General features: G+C 40.3%; 2 protein-coding genes across 6 annotated transcripts; both read right to left on the bottom strand.

The window, feature by feature from the left end:
* Window positions 1–89: 89 nt before the first annotated feature.
* On the bottom strand, window positions 90–8,264 carry LOC124306142 (ATP-binding cassette sub-family C member 4-like). Of its 5 annotated transcripts, none has more exons than XM_046766377.1 (19): window positions 7,741–8,264; window positions 7,539–7,591; window positions 7,185–7,341; window positions 6,923–7,033; window positions 6,506–6,842; window positions 6,155–6,286; window positions 5,897–6,088; window positions 5,473–5,781; window positions 5,280–5,405; window positions 4,765–5,211; window positions 3,380–3,685; window positions 3,168–3,305; window positions 2,534–3,089; window positions 2,224–2,454; window positions 1,833–2,069; window positions 1,493–1,755; window positions 844–1,289; window positions 613–742; window positions 90–511 (listed from the first exon to the last, which is right to left on the bottom strand). In XM_046766377.1, exons 3-19 carry the CDS (start codon window positions 7,256–7,258, stop codon window positions 365–367), a joined length of 4,182 nt encoding a protein of 1,393 aa, XP_046622333.1. In that variant the 5' UTR covers window positions 7,259–7,341; window positions 7,539–7,591; window positions 7,741–8,264; the 3' UTR covers window positions 90–364. The 5 variants fall into 5 exon arrangements, with proteins under 5 accessions (XP_046622333.1, XP_046622332.1, XP_046622334.1 ...); XM_046766376.1 differs by having other exon boundaries at window positions 8,083–8,264; XM_046766378.1 differs by lacking the exon at window positions 7,741–8,264 and having other exon boundaries at window positions 7,539–7,646.
* Window positions 8,265–8,766: 502 nt separating this feature from the next.
* Window positions 8,767–15,447, bottom strand: LOC124306143 (ATP-binding cassette sub-family C member 4-like). The gene is made up of 17 exons (XM_046766382.1): window positions 15,309–15,447; window positions 15,115–15,225; window positions 14,696–15,041; window positions 14,492–14,623; window positions 14,220–14,411; window positions 13,852–14,160; window positions 13,644–13,772; window positions 13,130–13,561; window positions 12,749–13,054; window positions 12,523–12,657; window positions 11,898–12,405; window positions 11,387–11,617; window positions 10,615–10,851; window positions 10,259–10,521; window positions 9,510–9,955; window positions 9,207–9,336; window positions 8,767–9,107 (listed from the first exon to the last, which is right to left on the bottom strand). Exons 1-17 carry the CDS (start codon window positions 15,380–15,382, stop codon window positions 8,952–8,954), a joined length of 4,137 nt encoding a protein of 1,378 aa, XP_046622338.1. The 5' UTR covers window positions 15,383–15,447; the 3' UTR covers window positions 8,767–8,951.
* Window positions 15,448–15,747: the final 300 nt, after the last annotated feature.

The raw sequence follows: 15,747 nt of genomic DNA, 5'->3' as shown, positions 1-15,747 counted from the left end.
AAAAAATTACCAACGGTAGTTATCATCAGTCCTATGTTAGCAGGTTGTGAGGAATGTCCGAAATGTAAATAAATATCTGGAAAATCTCATTCTGGTATATTGTGAGCATATTTAATTATTTATGTTCGATGTCTTTGACATGAATATTACTGACGAATTTTCTATGTATTTCAGGGATTTCTCGATAGGAGAAGAAGACAATTATTGTTAGAAATATGTGCACAACCTTAATCGTAAGCACAGTAAATCTTGACAGTAAATTATAACAATAATAATGCAACCACGATTCAAGGCTTCTGTTTCTTTGTTTCGCTCTAAACTCATCATCACTCCACTGCACTGCTGAGAATTTTTATTTCACTTGCTACTTCGTTGTATTCGTAGCTAGCTTAGTATAGGAGCTTTCAGCAATCTGTGCAAGTTTCTCCGCGGTCGCCTTTCCCGTTTGTTGTAGCATTTGGAAAAAGTAGCCATTCGGATTTTTCAACAGCAAATGCGGAGGACCAAATTCCTGCGGGAGCAATGAAAAAGAATGGGATCTCAGCACTGCTTAATTCTGGGCAATTTTGAATTTTAGACTTTTGGGAGGCAGTTCAAATTCTAGATACGAACCACAATGCAGCCCCCCTCCATGACCAAGACTCTGTCACTGTCCATAATCGTGTTCAAACGATGGGCTATCGTCAACACCGTGCAATTGGTGAATTTTCGTCTTATGGTGTTTTGAATCAAGGCGTCGGTACTGAAAACAGATGAAGGAATATTGACGATGCAAAAAAATCAGTAAAATATGTGATATCAATTCATCGCAACAGCACTGAAATCAACACGCTCCGTACTAACCTACGGTCAATGTTGGCGGTAGCTTCGTCAAGGACGAGTAACCGATTGTTTCTCAGAATGGCTCTGGCCAAGCAGATAAGTTGACGTTGCCCGACACTGAAATTGGCTCCGCCCTCGGCAACTTGAAAGTCGAGGGATTGTACGGCATCTCCAAGTTCGACTTCCCGCAAGCTGTCCCACAACTCAACGTCCGAGTACTGATCAAAGGGGTCCAAGTTGTAGCGAAGACTTGCTGAGAATAATACTGGCACTTGAGGTATGATCGAGATGCAAGGGCGCAGCTCTCGCAGACCTATAGACTTCGTGTTGATTCCGTCCAACAGTATTTCCCCTTCCAGACCGTCTTCGGCCAATCGAAACAGCGCTGAGACGAGCGATGATTTTCCAGCACCAGTTCTTCCCACAATTCCAACCTTCCAACCTGGATTTATGTGCATATTAAGATCCTAAGGCAAAGAAACAGAAGAACGAAACTCAGAGGCAATCGTTTAACGTCACTTTCAAGATAAGTTTTCGATGTACAAGATTCGATCAGTCGGTGGAATAAGAGATTTGACTGTGAGATACATTTTCAGGTAGATAAAACGAAGATAACTTACTTTCGAAATGGAATAATGGATATTGAACAATTTCATCTTGGTACGCATACCTTCAATACTGGTGGCTCAGCGTCAGCGTATTTCATGGAAACATGATTGAAGGCCAAGTCACCCTTAGAAGGCCAATCGACCGGAGGAGGCTTGTCAGTGGTGAAAGGTCCCTCTTTGGGCAAGTTCGTATACTGAAGAATCCTCTCCACTGAAGTTATTTGTGAGATCACTTGAACACATAGTCTGACTCCAAACTGAATTAAGCCAGTTAAGTTGATGCACTGTGAAATCACAAGACCCACAGACCCTCCGAGAAAGTTTCCTGCAATAAACAGCGGTGATCAGAATCGCAGTGTTCCGATTCCTGATCACTCCCTCGTTTAATCACGAGATACTCACTAGGGCCAATGAATATGAACGATAAGCAGACGCAGGTTGTAAACAAGCATGAAATCAGGTCTATCGCGAATCCGAATGCAGTCAATGTGGATATCGTTAAGTAACAGGCGCTGGTGTGCTTGTCTTGATAACGGTCAAATTCCTTTCGCAGCATCACTTCGACTAACCTGCCCCTGCTCCTTATAGTCGTCAGACCATCCAGAGTCGAGCTGACTTGTGAAAACACTGGACTTTTGGCTGGAATCATTGTCACCAGTTTAATTTATGCAATGTACCGTATAGGAGAAATGGATTTTACAAATACACAAATCCTCATCTTCTGTGTACAGTTTTTACAAATTTCTAGTTTGAAAATTGATAATGGACTGTACCTAAATAAACTGTGACTTACTGATCCCTTCCAGCCGCTTAATGTCTTGGGTGGTTTTGACGCAGAAGATTGTGACGAAATATACAAGTCCAGTTATTATGATTACAAGGACAACCGCCAATGGTATGACGACGATTACGATGGAAAATATTCCAATTGTGACTGCGAGAATCTGACATGTTTCTAACATCGCTTTAGGCAGAATTTCGTCCATAGTTCCCATATCCTTCGAGAAACGGTTTAAAATCCTGCCTGGGTGATAGAAACGAGTTTAAAAATCTTTCACGAAGTTTAGAGTGTAATTAGTTCGTCAGAATCCGGTTTAACATACCAGCTGGATTTGTATTGAAAAATCTCATGGGAGCCCGCAAGAGGTTGGAAAACATGGAGTTGTGTACATTTCGACTGGCTTTCATGCATGTTCTTATAAAAAACACACTGCGCACGAAAATTAATAAAACATTCGTCACAATCAATGCTGTATAGACTTGAATCGCGACGTTTGTACTTAGCAATTCGGATTTATCGAACCACAGTGATTCGGTAAGGGCAGACACCTCTGTAGTATTTTTGGCATCAATATTTTGGGAAGACGTGTTACCATTATTTACAGAAGCGTTCAATTTCAGTGCACCTGCGATTGAATTGTGATCTGTCCAATAGGACAGCCAATAATCACTTATATTTGTGACTGCTTGTGCGATTATGAATATTACGATAAGTAATATCAGCGTGCACGGATTACCACCTGCCAAAAAGTAACTCTTATATACTTGTATTGATGTTGTTCCTTTTTCGATTTCCTCCTCGTTCAAATCTTCAGGTTCTTCAGTACACTTAGAAACTTTCTGCAATGCATCGGTGAAACCTACAGTTACATCGGCTGCCTGCAAGCAAAGTTTGTGATTTGAGACTCATCGGATTCCAAATCCTAAAACGTGTATTCCAAATTTTATCAGCCATACCATGTCATCCGTGTCATTCTCGCGACCTTCTTCTGCTTCTTTGACCACTTCGTGTACCCCCAGTTCGTGAGAACTTAATTCACGGAAAAGGCTGGTTTCAGCAATTTCGTCATAAGTACCCTGACACCTCACTTTACCCTGTAATCAAAAAACCACGAACAATGGTGCCTTGTACTTGAACCAATAATGAATAACGCATTCATTCTGCTTACTTGATCGATGATGATAACATCATCCACTTGTCCTAAAAATTGCAGCTGATGAGTAACAAGGATTCGGGTCTTGTCTTTTAGGAAGCCTTTGATGCATTTGTTGAACAAGTGACGACTGACTTGAGTATCTACAGCACTGAGAGGATCGTCCAGTAAGTACAGATCAGCGTCTCGGTAAACGGCTCTAGCCAAATTGACTCGAGCTCTTTGACCTCCTGATAACGATGCGCCTCTTTCTCCAACGAGGCTCAAATCGCCGTGGGGCAGTTGTTCAAAGTCTTTAGCCAGTGCACAAGCTCCCGTTACCTGTAAACAGTGATATAGGTTCACAAGCTTGTGCAGGGTTGACAAGGAATTTAGTAATCGAGGTGCATCTCACCGATTTTCTTCATTTTAAGGTATGTCGTATAGGGTGGTCTTTATTTGCGTGTTGGAAACATTTCGGACGTTCCCCAGATCTGTTCCAAATCTTTCAAAAGAAAATCTGTGCAAAGATTTAAGCCTCTACGTTTTAAATGCAAAAATGAAATGTAGTTCTCGTGACAGTGGATAACTTTGGTATAAATTACGGGACTCATTTGAAACTTGACAGAGTTGTTGCTTATAATGACAGAATTATTGTTTCCTTATGCATGAGCCTAATAAAAGTGATGCTATTAAGCTTATGTATAAAAAGAAATATATTACAAAATTATGATAAAATTTTTAAATTTTCACTGCTTAGTCCTATCCTTGTAAGCAACAAATCTGTCAAGATTCAAATCGGTCGCCTCACTTATACCAAAATCATACAAAACAAAATAATTGGTTATAAAAACTACATGTATTTTACATTTAAAACTTTCAGAGCTTACAGGCACGTATTCCAGTGGACGTAAAAGCTTCAAACATTGCACAGTTTTTTTTTTTAATGACTTGGAATAGACGCAGGGGGGGGCATCCCATTGGAAATTTTTCCAACCTCCAAATAAGGACCAACTTGATGTTGTAGTATATCAAAAAACATTAGACACGCTTTTTTTCTTATATGCTAATCTAGCGATCTAAACAGTAAGGACCTCTTTTAAAATTTACTTTCAAGAAAATATGGAACGTTATCCTAGAGAGTAAAAACACTACGCATTTTATTGTCTGTTAGTTTTAGTTATTGAATTACTTTTATCAAAACATCTTACATCATTCCCGAGAAACCCTAGGTAATGGATATTTGGAAGTAAACTTCAGGGATCATTCCTATACCTCTACCGGTGGCATTGTCATATAAAAAAAAATACGTGTCTAACGTTTTTTGATGTACTGCAACATTTAACAGAACGAAGAAACTCGATGAGGTGGGCACACCACGGATACTTTTGTATCAAGTTATTTGATTTTTATCATTGCACCTCTTGGTAGCGTTCCTCGTCGTACGGTTGGCCGAAGAGAATGTTGTCACGTACGGAGGCGGAGAATAGCCATGGATCTTGGCCAGAGTACGAAATGCGAATATCTCGACTGCTGATTCTCAATTTCTCACTGTCTTTGCAAGTGAAGAACGACAGTCTTCCAGACTCGACCGGCAACTCACCTAGCAGAAGGTGCAGCAATGATGACTTTCCGGAGCCAACAGAGCCCGCAATCACGGCGAGTGATCGACTCTTTATTTTCATTGAAGCTTCGACCAAAGTTTGCGGTTGCTGTCCGCTAATCCAATTGGCCATGACACTGACCATTTCAATCTCAATCCCACGCTTAAACTTTCCACTTATCTCGTTTTCCATGTCACGCATCTCATCGTTTGTGAGACGGTCGATTTCTGTTGGTACTCTGTCTTTGTTCCCCAGCCACGGCTCCTAAAGCAACTACTTATGTCAGTTACAACAACACTCCGCGAATGTACCAGTCGACAGATAGCACTAACCAGTTCATCTTCTTTTTCGTTCTCCAACACATCATTTGCAGAACGATTTTCATTTTCTCGCTTCGCATCTTTCGACGTGGGTTCAAGATGTTTCAGTTTCTTCACTTCGTCCAGCAACAAAAATTCCTGGATAAAATTAAGAAATAGTCGTAAATAAATCGTGAAAATGTATGAACGAAGAGTGTAGACTCACCGTTACTCTTCTCAAAGACACAGCAGCTTCGCTCGCCTGGATAACTGCTTGCGGGAGCAATAAAGCACACGTCATTTGCAGAGCGTGAAACAGACTGGACACTGGAAAGACTACTTCTGCAGTCAAAGAATTTCCCATCAGTGCGAAAGTGACCATTGTCGCGTAAATTGTTACCCGTCCAGAGAAATTCATCATGCCGAGATGCGTTCCTCTCAGGTACGCTGAATAAGTGATTAGTTTCATCTCCATAGCTCTAACCTTCGATACTATCGACTCGAATGGTTCCTCCCATGAGTACATCTTCACTACCTGCAGCAAAAGTTCTCTCAATGTATACGTCGTGAATTATTTGAAAGATACTATCACGGAAATCCAGTCCGAAACACTCAACCTACATCATTCTAAATGTCAGCTTCCATAATACCTGTATTCCAGAAATCATTTCGCTCATGACTTGTACTCTTTCGTCAGTTCTTGCTGCGATGCTTGATCTCAACTTGGCGGCAACTCGAGTTAAGTACCCTTGAATAGGAAAAGTTTGGGCTATCATCACTCCGACTCCTACCAACGTTGCAAAACCCACAGACTCCCACATCACATATCCTATCAATAATATCTGTAATCATGCTCCAATCAGTTGCTTTACCGTGCAGTTGAAACTGTAACTTCATGATAGTGTTACCTGGAACGGCATGATCCAAATAAAGTGGAGGTATATCAAAACCGTGTCGAATCGAGCTACATCGTTACTTATCAAATTGGCCACTTTTCCAGTTGCTCCATTCCTCGTTGTACTTAGATCAAGGCGTAAAACCTGAAGACCATCGTGATATTAGTTTACTTTTTAACATGCACCGACAATTTACTCTATTTCTGTTATTTTATAAAATTTCCTGAAGTGCCATAAAAATGAAAATCTTCCTTTAACAAGACTAACTAGCTATGGTGCCTACGATAATGTATTCAAATGGTGTTCTCTTTGATGTCAATTTGATAAATAAAAGTCTCAATTTACGAAAGCAACAGCTTCTACCTTTCGGTATATCATCGAGCAGCAAGCAATCCTGACGCACATGCCAATTTCCTGGGCACGCAAATCGTTGTGATGGTCGATAAATACGATGCTGACAGAGACAAAAATCAAGATACCAATGTTGAACAGAGCTTGGTTTGGCGTAGTAGAATTTTGATCCGTATCAAAATAGCTGATCACCCATCCTTGGCATACTCGCAGCATAATTTCCAGCACCATCAACTGGATTAATAATACCACTCCTTGGATCATGGACGGTAACCAGAATATCCTGATCAGTGCCCGCAACAGACTTGGCTGACTTTTGGGCCTTTTCGCCAACTCCTTTTTCCATTCTCTGGAACAAAATATAATTCATAACGGAATACCTTACAAGTGAACGGATCATAAGTGACAATTAATGACAATTTTCCTAACCTCTCGAGACGGTCGCCGAGGCTTTCCGATTCATTGGACCTTAGGGGGTCGTACAAATCTTCAATTTGCAAGTCCCGCTTGTATCCCTCTCGGAAAATAGGCAATGTCCATCTGTAATTCAAAAAAATGATCCACTTCGTGGCGGGAGTTCTTCTTGGTGTAAAAAACTAACAGAGGATACAGTAATTTGTAACTTGTTATTACACTTATTATTATTTTTCATTTTTTTATTCCGATTTCGAAATCTTTGAGGAATTCTTACCCGAAAAATAGCCAATTCAGTATATTTGCAGTTTCCTTGGGATTTCTTAACACCTGTTTTTTCTTCGCGTCCATATTTCAGACATTTATCATTCTTGGCGTCGTAGTTTTTTATATGCATATATCATACACTTCGCAATGAATGCTGATTGTTCTTTCTACGTGAAAAACAAAAATAGTAAAAAAAAGTTTAAAAATATGGTCCAGAAGCTTAAAGAAATAAGAACTTAATATGAATTAAAAAAAAAAAATTATACAGAACAATCTTCCAGTCCTTGTGGACGATTTCCACGTAGGTAAACAAATAAGTAGGTATTTGCTTTCAGGTGAAGAATAAAATTCGGACACTACTCACTGTGATCGCTAACTATAAAACTCAACAAATGTCCTTCAGCTTGCTCATGAAACCTAAAAAGATTCATAAAATTAATATCTATGACTGTGTCGCGCCGCCACCGTCAATGTGCTCAAAGATAACAAGCCCCCCCTCTTCTTTCCCGCCTTCTTTTATAGGTCAAGCACTCCTATATAGATATAGAACTTTCAGTTTCACTCACTCATTTACTATTCGTTAACCTCGTTTTATGTAGTGAATTATTACGGCACCGCGAAATTAAAGAAACCAATAGGCCATCAGAACTCCATAGTGTCGTTAATCAAAGAGTTCAAACGTAATGCTGAAAAACTCCAAGACTCATTTATTGAGTACGTAATTTTGTTTGCTCATTTAAATGTGAATGCAAATGTCTGTTTACCCTTCTGAGGGGATTTCACAGTGAAAAATCCAGCCAGACTTGATAGATTGCAAAGTAAGTCAAATATTACTAACACTCTGAAGAGAGGAAACCTGTGATGGTTATCAATGTGTAAATGAGGAGATAATATGGAATAGTACTTACGTAACACATGTGGAGGTGGCATGACGCCACGTAGCCGTATAATTCAACTTGTATCAATTAAATATAATCGCAATTGAGTTGCCGCACGAGTTGGCATATGTTAAATCATTTATGACATGTTCACAAATCATCGAACGAATGTCATAAAATAACGATAAGGTAATTCTTCCTTAAATCATGTGTAGAAAAAATAATCAGTTGATTTTACATTCGGTAATTTTGTGAAAAGTAGATTTTTCGAGACGAAATTACACGTACCGTTGTGATATTCACCACAAAGTTGAATTTATATTCACAAATGTTCTTTCGACTTATCAACTATCAGAATTATTGTAATTTTTACTGTGACAATTCAATAAATTATTATTTTCCGTCATGTGGTTTAATAAGTTTCATTAGGGTTCGATTCGCTTTTACTTAAAATTCACTTGTATCAAAATCCCACGACTTATATTTGAAATAAGAAAACCAATGTAACCACAGCACTTTTTTCTAATCAAGCCTTCGACCAAGATTTTCATACTTCGGGGATTTAACCTATCAGCGTATTCTCTTAGGTAATGTACTGAATCAGTATGGCACTCGCTCTAATTCTGACACAAATTTCTAGCAGCCAGATGTTCCAGTCTTTCCGTAGAATATGTATTACACGTACCAAAAATATCAAATTTGAATCCACCGACACAGGAATGAAATGGAAACGGGTAACTTTATTTTAGATAAAGATCTTTTGTGAAATATTGTTTTATACACAATACATAATATGGTAAATACGCGATGAATTGGAATGTGACAAAGAAAGAATGACAATAACAAGAATGCCGATGTTTTATCTTCAGTAGTTTCATTTTCACTGCAAAGTTCCGTTATCATCTTTCCATTACTTTCTTACACTTGGAATTCGAGAAATACGATCTTTCAGCAGTTTGGGAAAGTTTAGCCGCTGTCGCCGTTCCTGTTTGTTGGAGCATTTGGAAAAACTGGCCATTTTGATTTTTCAACAGTAAATGCGGAGGACCAAATTCCTGCGTAAGAAATTAATAAGAATCAGATTTAATCACTGTTTACACACCTGCAATTTTGGTTCCCAAACTTTAGGATCGATCTCAAATCACTATACATACAACAATACAGCCTTCCTCCATGACCAAAACTCTGTCACTGTCCATAATCGTGTTCAATCTATGCGCTATCGTCAGGACCGTGCAATGGGCGAATTTTCGTTTTATGGTATTTTGAATCAGCTCGTCAGTGCTAGAAAAATGACGAGTACACTTATGGTTGAATAGGAGTCATGAATCCTGGCACCGGATTAGGGAAGGTTAAATCAACAGCTCAGAAGATTAGCGAATAATTTTTTGCCATACAAAACACAAAACCGACGTAGTTAAGATAAAAACATGGGTCTTAACGTAGTGTACACTAACCTGCGGTCAATGTTGGCTGTTGCTTCATCGAGTATGAGCAGCTGTTTATTTCTGATGATCGCTCTGGCCAAGCAGATAAGCTGGCGTTGTCCAACACTGAAGTTAGATCCACCCTCAGCAACTTTGAAGTCAAGAGATTGCACCGTATCTCCAAGTTCCACTTCTCGAAGACTGTCCCACAGCTCGTCGTCCGAATATTCATTAAAGGGGTCCAAGTTGTACCGAAGACTTGCCGAGAACAATATTGGCTCCTGAGGGATGATTGAGATGTGGGGGCGCAGCTCGTGCAGTCCTATCGACTTCGTATTTATTCCGTCCAACAGTATTTCACCGTCCAGTCCATCTCCGTTCAAACGGAAGAGCGCTGAGACGAGCGAAGATTTTCCTGCACCAGTTCTGCCGACTATGCCAATCTTCCAGCCAGGCTCTATGGTCACTGTCAGATCCTATAATGATGTGATGGGAGAAAAGATACAGACATTGCAGAGGTGAATGTGTATTCACACTGTTCAGGCATTGAAACTTTTGCTTTAAAGAATCTTCGTTCAATAAATGAATCTAGTGGAATTTATAGTCACCCTGTAAACCGCTCCTTAAATAAATTTATGAAAAAATTGAAAACGACCTCAGCGAAAAGTCAGATTTTGGAACAAGTCTTAGCGAGTAAATTATGACTGTAGAAATTTCCAACTAACACAGCAGTGCATTTGCAGTATGTACACGAATCAAAGTAATATTTCCAAAGTTACCCTTAGGACCGGAGGCTTGTCTTCAGCATATTTCATAGAAACACCCTTGAAGACTAAACCACCATTAGAAGGCCAAGTGGTCGGAGGAGGCTTGTCAGTCGTGAAAGGTCCCTCTTTGGGTATGTCCGTGTATTGAAGTAGTCTCTCAACTGAGACCATTTGCGATACTAGTTCCGTACTCCTTCTGATTCCCCACTGAACCATTCCGTTCAGCGTAAGACTTTGGGATATGACCAGGCCTACAGACCCTCCGAGAATATTTCCTACAAATATCATCAATTGAGAAACTTCGAGAGTACCCCTAATCTCTGCTAGTCTTCAGTGATGCTTGTCGCTTTAGATTCAGTGAGACGTACCGTTGTCTATCAGAATGAAGGCGAAACAAACAAAAGCCATGTAGCTGGAAGAAACAAGATCCAGGACAAGACCAAAGGCAGAAGATGCGATAATGATGAGATACCAGGCACCTGAGTGCACGTTTTGAATTTGATCAAATTCTTTACGCAGCATTTCTCCCACCATCGGACCTCCGCTTCGAATGGTCGTCAGTCCGTCCAGAGTAGACTTGATGTGAGTAAAGACAGGACTTTTCACTGCAATTATTATCGCATTCGTCTATTAGGTGAAAGATGTTTGGTAATATTCATCGTAAATTTGATATTAACACAGAGGAATAAGTATTCAAAAATTACGTTACCTAAACTGTCTGAATGTGGGTCAAGTTTCTAACAAGGAACCCTAGGTAAGTCGTCTACTCCGATTTTGATTTAGTTTATATATGTTGCAGTGCATCGCGCACCAAGAGACACGTACATTTTTTTATCTGCTAATAATCGATGCAGAGGAGTGAAAATGACCCCCAAAATTTTCTATTTAATATGTTAAATAAACATATTTCTATTCATTAATAAAACATTTCAGCGTTGGCTTCATTGAAATTCATCAAGCGCATCAAGAAATCGGCCCGTTGGATACCCATCTTTGGTTTTCACCCTTCTAAGCCGTTTATTAGTAGAACAAGAAATATACGTGTCTCTTAGTTTTCGATGCACTACAACATGTACTAACTGAATAACAATCAGAGGAGTCGACCAATTTAGGGTTCCTTGCAAGTATAACATAACTTACCTACTCCTTCAAGTCGCTTGATGTCTCGAGCTGTTCTGAGATAATAGATCCTGATGACATAGAAAATTACTCCTGATATTATCACAGGTATTATGGTCCACGGGTTAATGATGGCTACCATAGCAAAGATACCCATCGTAAGAGTAATAGTCTGAACCACATCAATCAAGGTTCTAGGGATTTGTTCATCCATTACGCCTACATCCTTCGAAAATCGGTTCAAAATTCTACCTGCATAGGGAATAGGATAATTAATCGTGAGCTTCTTCCCAAAAGATGCACCATAAAGGATAAAGCAGGTTTGAACAGACTCTTAAGATCACAATATGGTGACGAAGAGACAGAGAAACAGAACAGGATCGTGCGTATTGAAATTTCCCAGTTTCAATCTCGAATCTGAGTAATTTTCATGCGGTGATAATCTCGATACTGATTCGAAAAAACAACTGGGTTTGATTTCTATAATATGTAGCTAAAATCGTTCACCTCTGGGTTGAAATATCTAACGTACCAGACGGATTGGCGTTGAAGAATTTCATGGGTGCCCGCAGAAGGTTCTCGAACATGTAATTGTGTAGGTTGCAACTGGCGTTCATGCACACTCTGACACAAAAAATACTGCGTAGTAAGAGAAAGAAAACGCAAGTGACAATTATCGCTGTGTAAACATAAATCGCGACATTTCTACGCAGCAGTCCGTATTTGTCAAACCATTGGGTCTCTTGATCATCATGCCTGGTATGGTTCGAGCAGCTTGTATTATTGCCAACACTTCTCAGACTATCCTGGTTTGTCCAGTAGGTCAACCAGTAATCACTTGTGTTTGCGGTCACTTGCGCGATTATAATTGTTGCCGTTATAAAAATCAATGAGCATGGATTACCACCTGCCAAGAAGTATCGCTTATACACTTCACTCGTCATTCTTCCTGTCACAATTTCCTCCTCATCCACATCCTCCAAATTCTCCTTGCTCTGAGAAAGTTCCGTAGCTTGATCATTCACAGACGAAGTGATTTCCTATAAGCATACGTGAAGCTTTTCAGTAACAGAGATCAACCGCAAGATGAGTATCAACTGATCTAGGATCATTGCAACATATGTTTACTTGCTCGTATAATAGTTAACTGCGACTACCTCGTCTTCCATGTTCTCCTCATCAGTGTTTTTGACTTGTTTAGGTTCGTCGGATTCCTCCAACTGTTTCGAAGCCAGGACATCGAGATTCATCTGAGCAAGCTCCTCATATGTTCCCTGACACTTGACGGTGCCCTGCAATCAGACGTTCCAAAGATCAAGCCAACTATTCTGTAATTTTCTGAACAGGTCAAACCAACGATGTAAAATGATGGTCTCAACTCACGCGATTCAGAACTATGACAGTGTCAGCTTGCCGAAGATATTGCAATTGATGAGTAACTAAAATTCGGGTCTTGTTTTTTAGAAACTCTTGGATGCACTCTTTGAACAAGTGATTACCCACGTGAGAATCGACCGCGCTTAAAGGATCGTCAAGCAAGTAGAGATCAGCTTCTCTGTAAAGGGCTCTTGCCAGGTTCACCCGAGCTTTTTGGCCCCCTGACAAACAGACTCCTTTCTCTCCAGCCTGACTCAAGTCGCCTTGAGGAAGCTGAGCGAAGTCTCTGACGAGTGCGCAAACTTCCGTCACCTAGAAAACGCGTTGAGTGTACTGAAAGGTATTTAATTCAACAGGATTCCCGCGAGAGAGACAAATTTTGATCACCTTTTGATATCTCTTTTTGTCGTATGACTGTCCGAAAATGATATTCTCGCGAATGGTGGCGGGAAATATCCAAGGATTTTGACTTGCGTAAGAGATTCGAATGTCCCGTCTGCCGATTTTAGTTTTCTCACTGTTTTCGCCACTAAATAACGACAGTCCTCCAGCTCTGACTGACAACTCACCCAGTAAAAGGTGGAGTAAAGATGATTTTCCCGAGCCTACAGGCCCCACAAGCACAGATAGTGAGTGACGCTTTATTTTCAGTGATACTTCGTGTAAAGTAGGTGGCAGCTGATCATGGACCCAGTTTGCGAAGACGTTCACCATTTCGATTTCAACACCACGTTCAATTTGTTCACCTACTTTAGTCTTTTCTATAATCAGTTTACCACTGCTCTCTACGTATCCCATTCTGTTGGTCAATAGAGACTCCTGAGAACAAAGACATCATGAAAGATACAATACGTCATTTCAGAATACTAGTATAGCTATATTATTTCACGTCGAAATTCACCATTTCGGTTCTATTCCCATTTTGTAGACGTGTTTCATTAATTGTATATTTTTCGTTAGCCAGCCTGCCATTGTCAGCCGAAAATTCAGATTCCTTTGAAGGTTCCACTTCGTCCAATAGTAAAAATTTCTGTCAACAATAAAATGGATTGCAAGTCTCAAGTGAATTGCAAACTTACCGTATACGAAATTTAAGTTGTTCCACTGACCGTTATTCTTTCCAAAGTCACACGAGCCTCTCCAATCATGATAAGAACCATAGGGAAGCGAAAAGCGCAAGCCAGTTGAAGTAAATTAAATAGGGTAGCTAACGTGTAGGTGAGTTTAGCGTTTAGGGTATTGCCACTTAGCACAAAGGTGACAAGCGTTAGGAATAGTGTTACTCTGTCAGAGAACACCGTAATGCCCATGAGTATTCCGTTCAAGTACGACGTATAACGAATCAGCTTGATCTCCAACGCTCGAGTTTTAGACACCAGTGTCTGGAAGGGTTTTTCCCAGGAGTACATTTTCACCACCTACAAGTAAAGAGGGTTCATTTCGGGTTGTACGGAGATAAGAGCTCATAGCACTGTACCTGTATTCCGGAAACGAGCTCACTCATCAGTTGCACCCTTTCGTCCGTTTTGACAGCAATTTTGGCCCTCAGTATACCAGCAATGTGGCTTAAGTACCCTTGAACAGGCATCGTCTGCATGATCATTACGCCGATTCCTACCAGGGCAGCCTCACCGACGAATTGCCACATCATGTATCCCAACAGCAATACCTGTAATGATTGTAGAAAAGTAAGTGGTCCGAACCACAATTTCACGCCATGACGCACGTCACGTAGCTTCCGAAAATTACCTGCATTGGCACGATCCAGATGAAGTTAAGGAGTGGCAAGACAATGTCGAAGCGGGCGACGTCATTACTTATAAGATTCGTAATTTGACCTTCAGCCGTCCTTCCGAATGAAGACTGATTCAGGCGCAGAACCTGAAATACGTTCAACATATAAAATCCGTCTTGTCTTCTGTATATATGTTTAACGAGTCGAAGTTCACTCGCCTTGCGGTACATTAGGGCGGAACACGCAACTCGGAATCGCATCCCCAGTTCAAACGTTCGCGCATAGTAATTATGATCGATCAAAACGTTGACCAAAGTTAGGAGGACCAGGAGACCAGCGTATATCAGGGCCTGTTGACGATCCATCAATTTTTGTCCAGGGTCAAAGTAGCTGATAACCTTTCCCTGGAGCACTGGCACCATCATGCAAGCCATCATCTCTTTACAGAATATGATTGCTCCTCGCAGCAAGAACGGAACCCAGAATGCTCGACACAGTGCTCGAAACAAGCTTGGCTTACTCTCCGACTTGTCGCTCGATCTCTTCAATTCCTTCCTCCATTCTCTAGACCGAGAGCATAATACACTTCATCACCATTTCCGAGAGTGAGTTATGATTTTGATCTTGCCTTGCTAACCTTTCGAGCCTGTCACCGAGGCCTTCAGACTCATCGAACTTCGGGGGATCGCACAAATCGGTTATCTGCAAATTGCTCTTCGCACCCTTCCGGAAAATCGGTACCATCCACCTGAGGTCAAGAACATTTTTTTTTTTTTATATTCTATTCTAGCCAGCTACTTTGTTGTGATTCAATAGCTAGCCTTTCTTTACCAGAAAAACAGGTTACTCAATATGTTTGAAGTTTCCTCTGGACATTTTTTTCCGTCTCTTTCATTGGTGTTCATAACTTTATTCTAGGTCAACTTACAGGTCAATTCCTCACTATGAACAATTTTCGAATGAATAATGGTCACGTCTGAATTTTACACTAGAGTATGGAAAAGTGCAGTTCAAATATTGTTATCTGCACGCTACGTTGGCATAACTCCAGGCACCTCAATAAATTCTGGCTGTCGTTGCTCGTTTATCAGGCTTACATTCGCGTCGTGACATTTTTTGATATCAAATTTTCATCAAGGTCACAATAAGTCACATTCGCATTTTTTAGTAATATTTTGATCAAATACTTCGAATTACGTTTTGAAAAAGTGAAAATAATCAACAAATCAATTGAATCAGGCTATCACTTTGCATGCATTGCCAATTTTAA

The sequence above is a fragment of the Neodiprion virginianus genome, chromosome 5 (assembly GCF_021901495.1).
Source record: "Neodiprion virginianus isolate iyNeoVirg1 chromosome 5, iyNeoVirg1.1, whole genome shotgun sequence".
NCBI lineage: Eukaryota > Metazoa > Arthropoda > Insecta > Hymenoptera > Diprionidae > Neodiprion > Neodiprion virginianus.
Note: the sequence above shows the minus strand (reverse complement) of the source record. Positions and strands in the feature narration are given on the sequence as shown.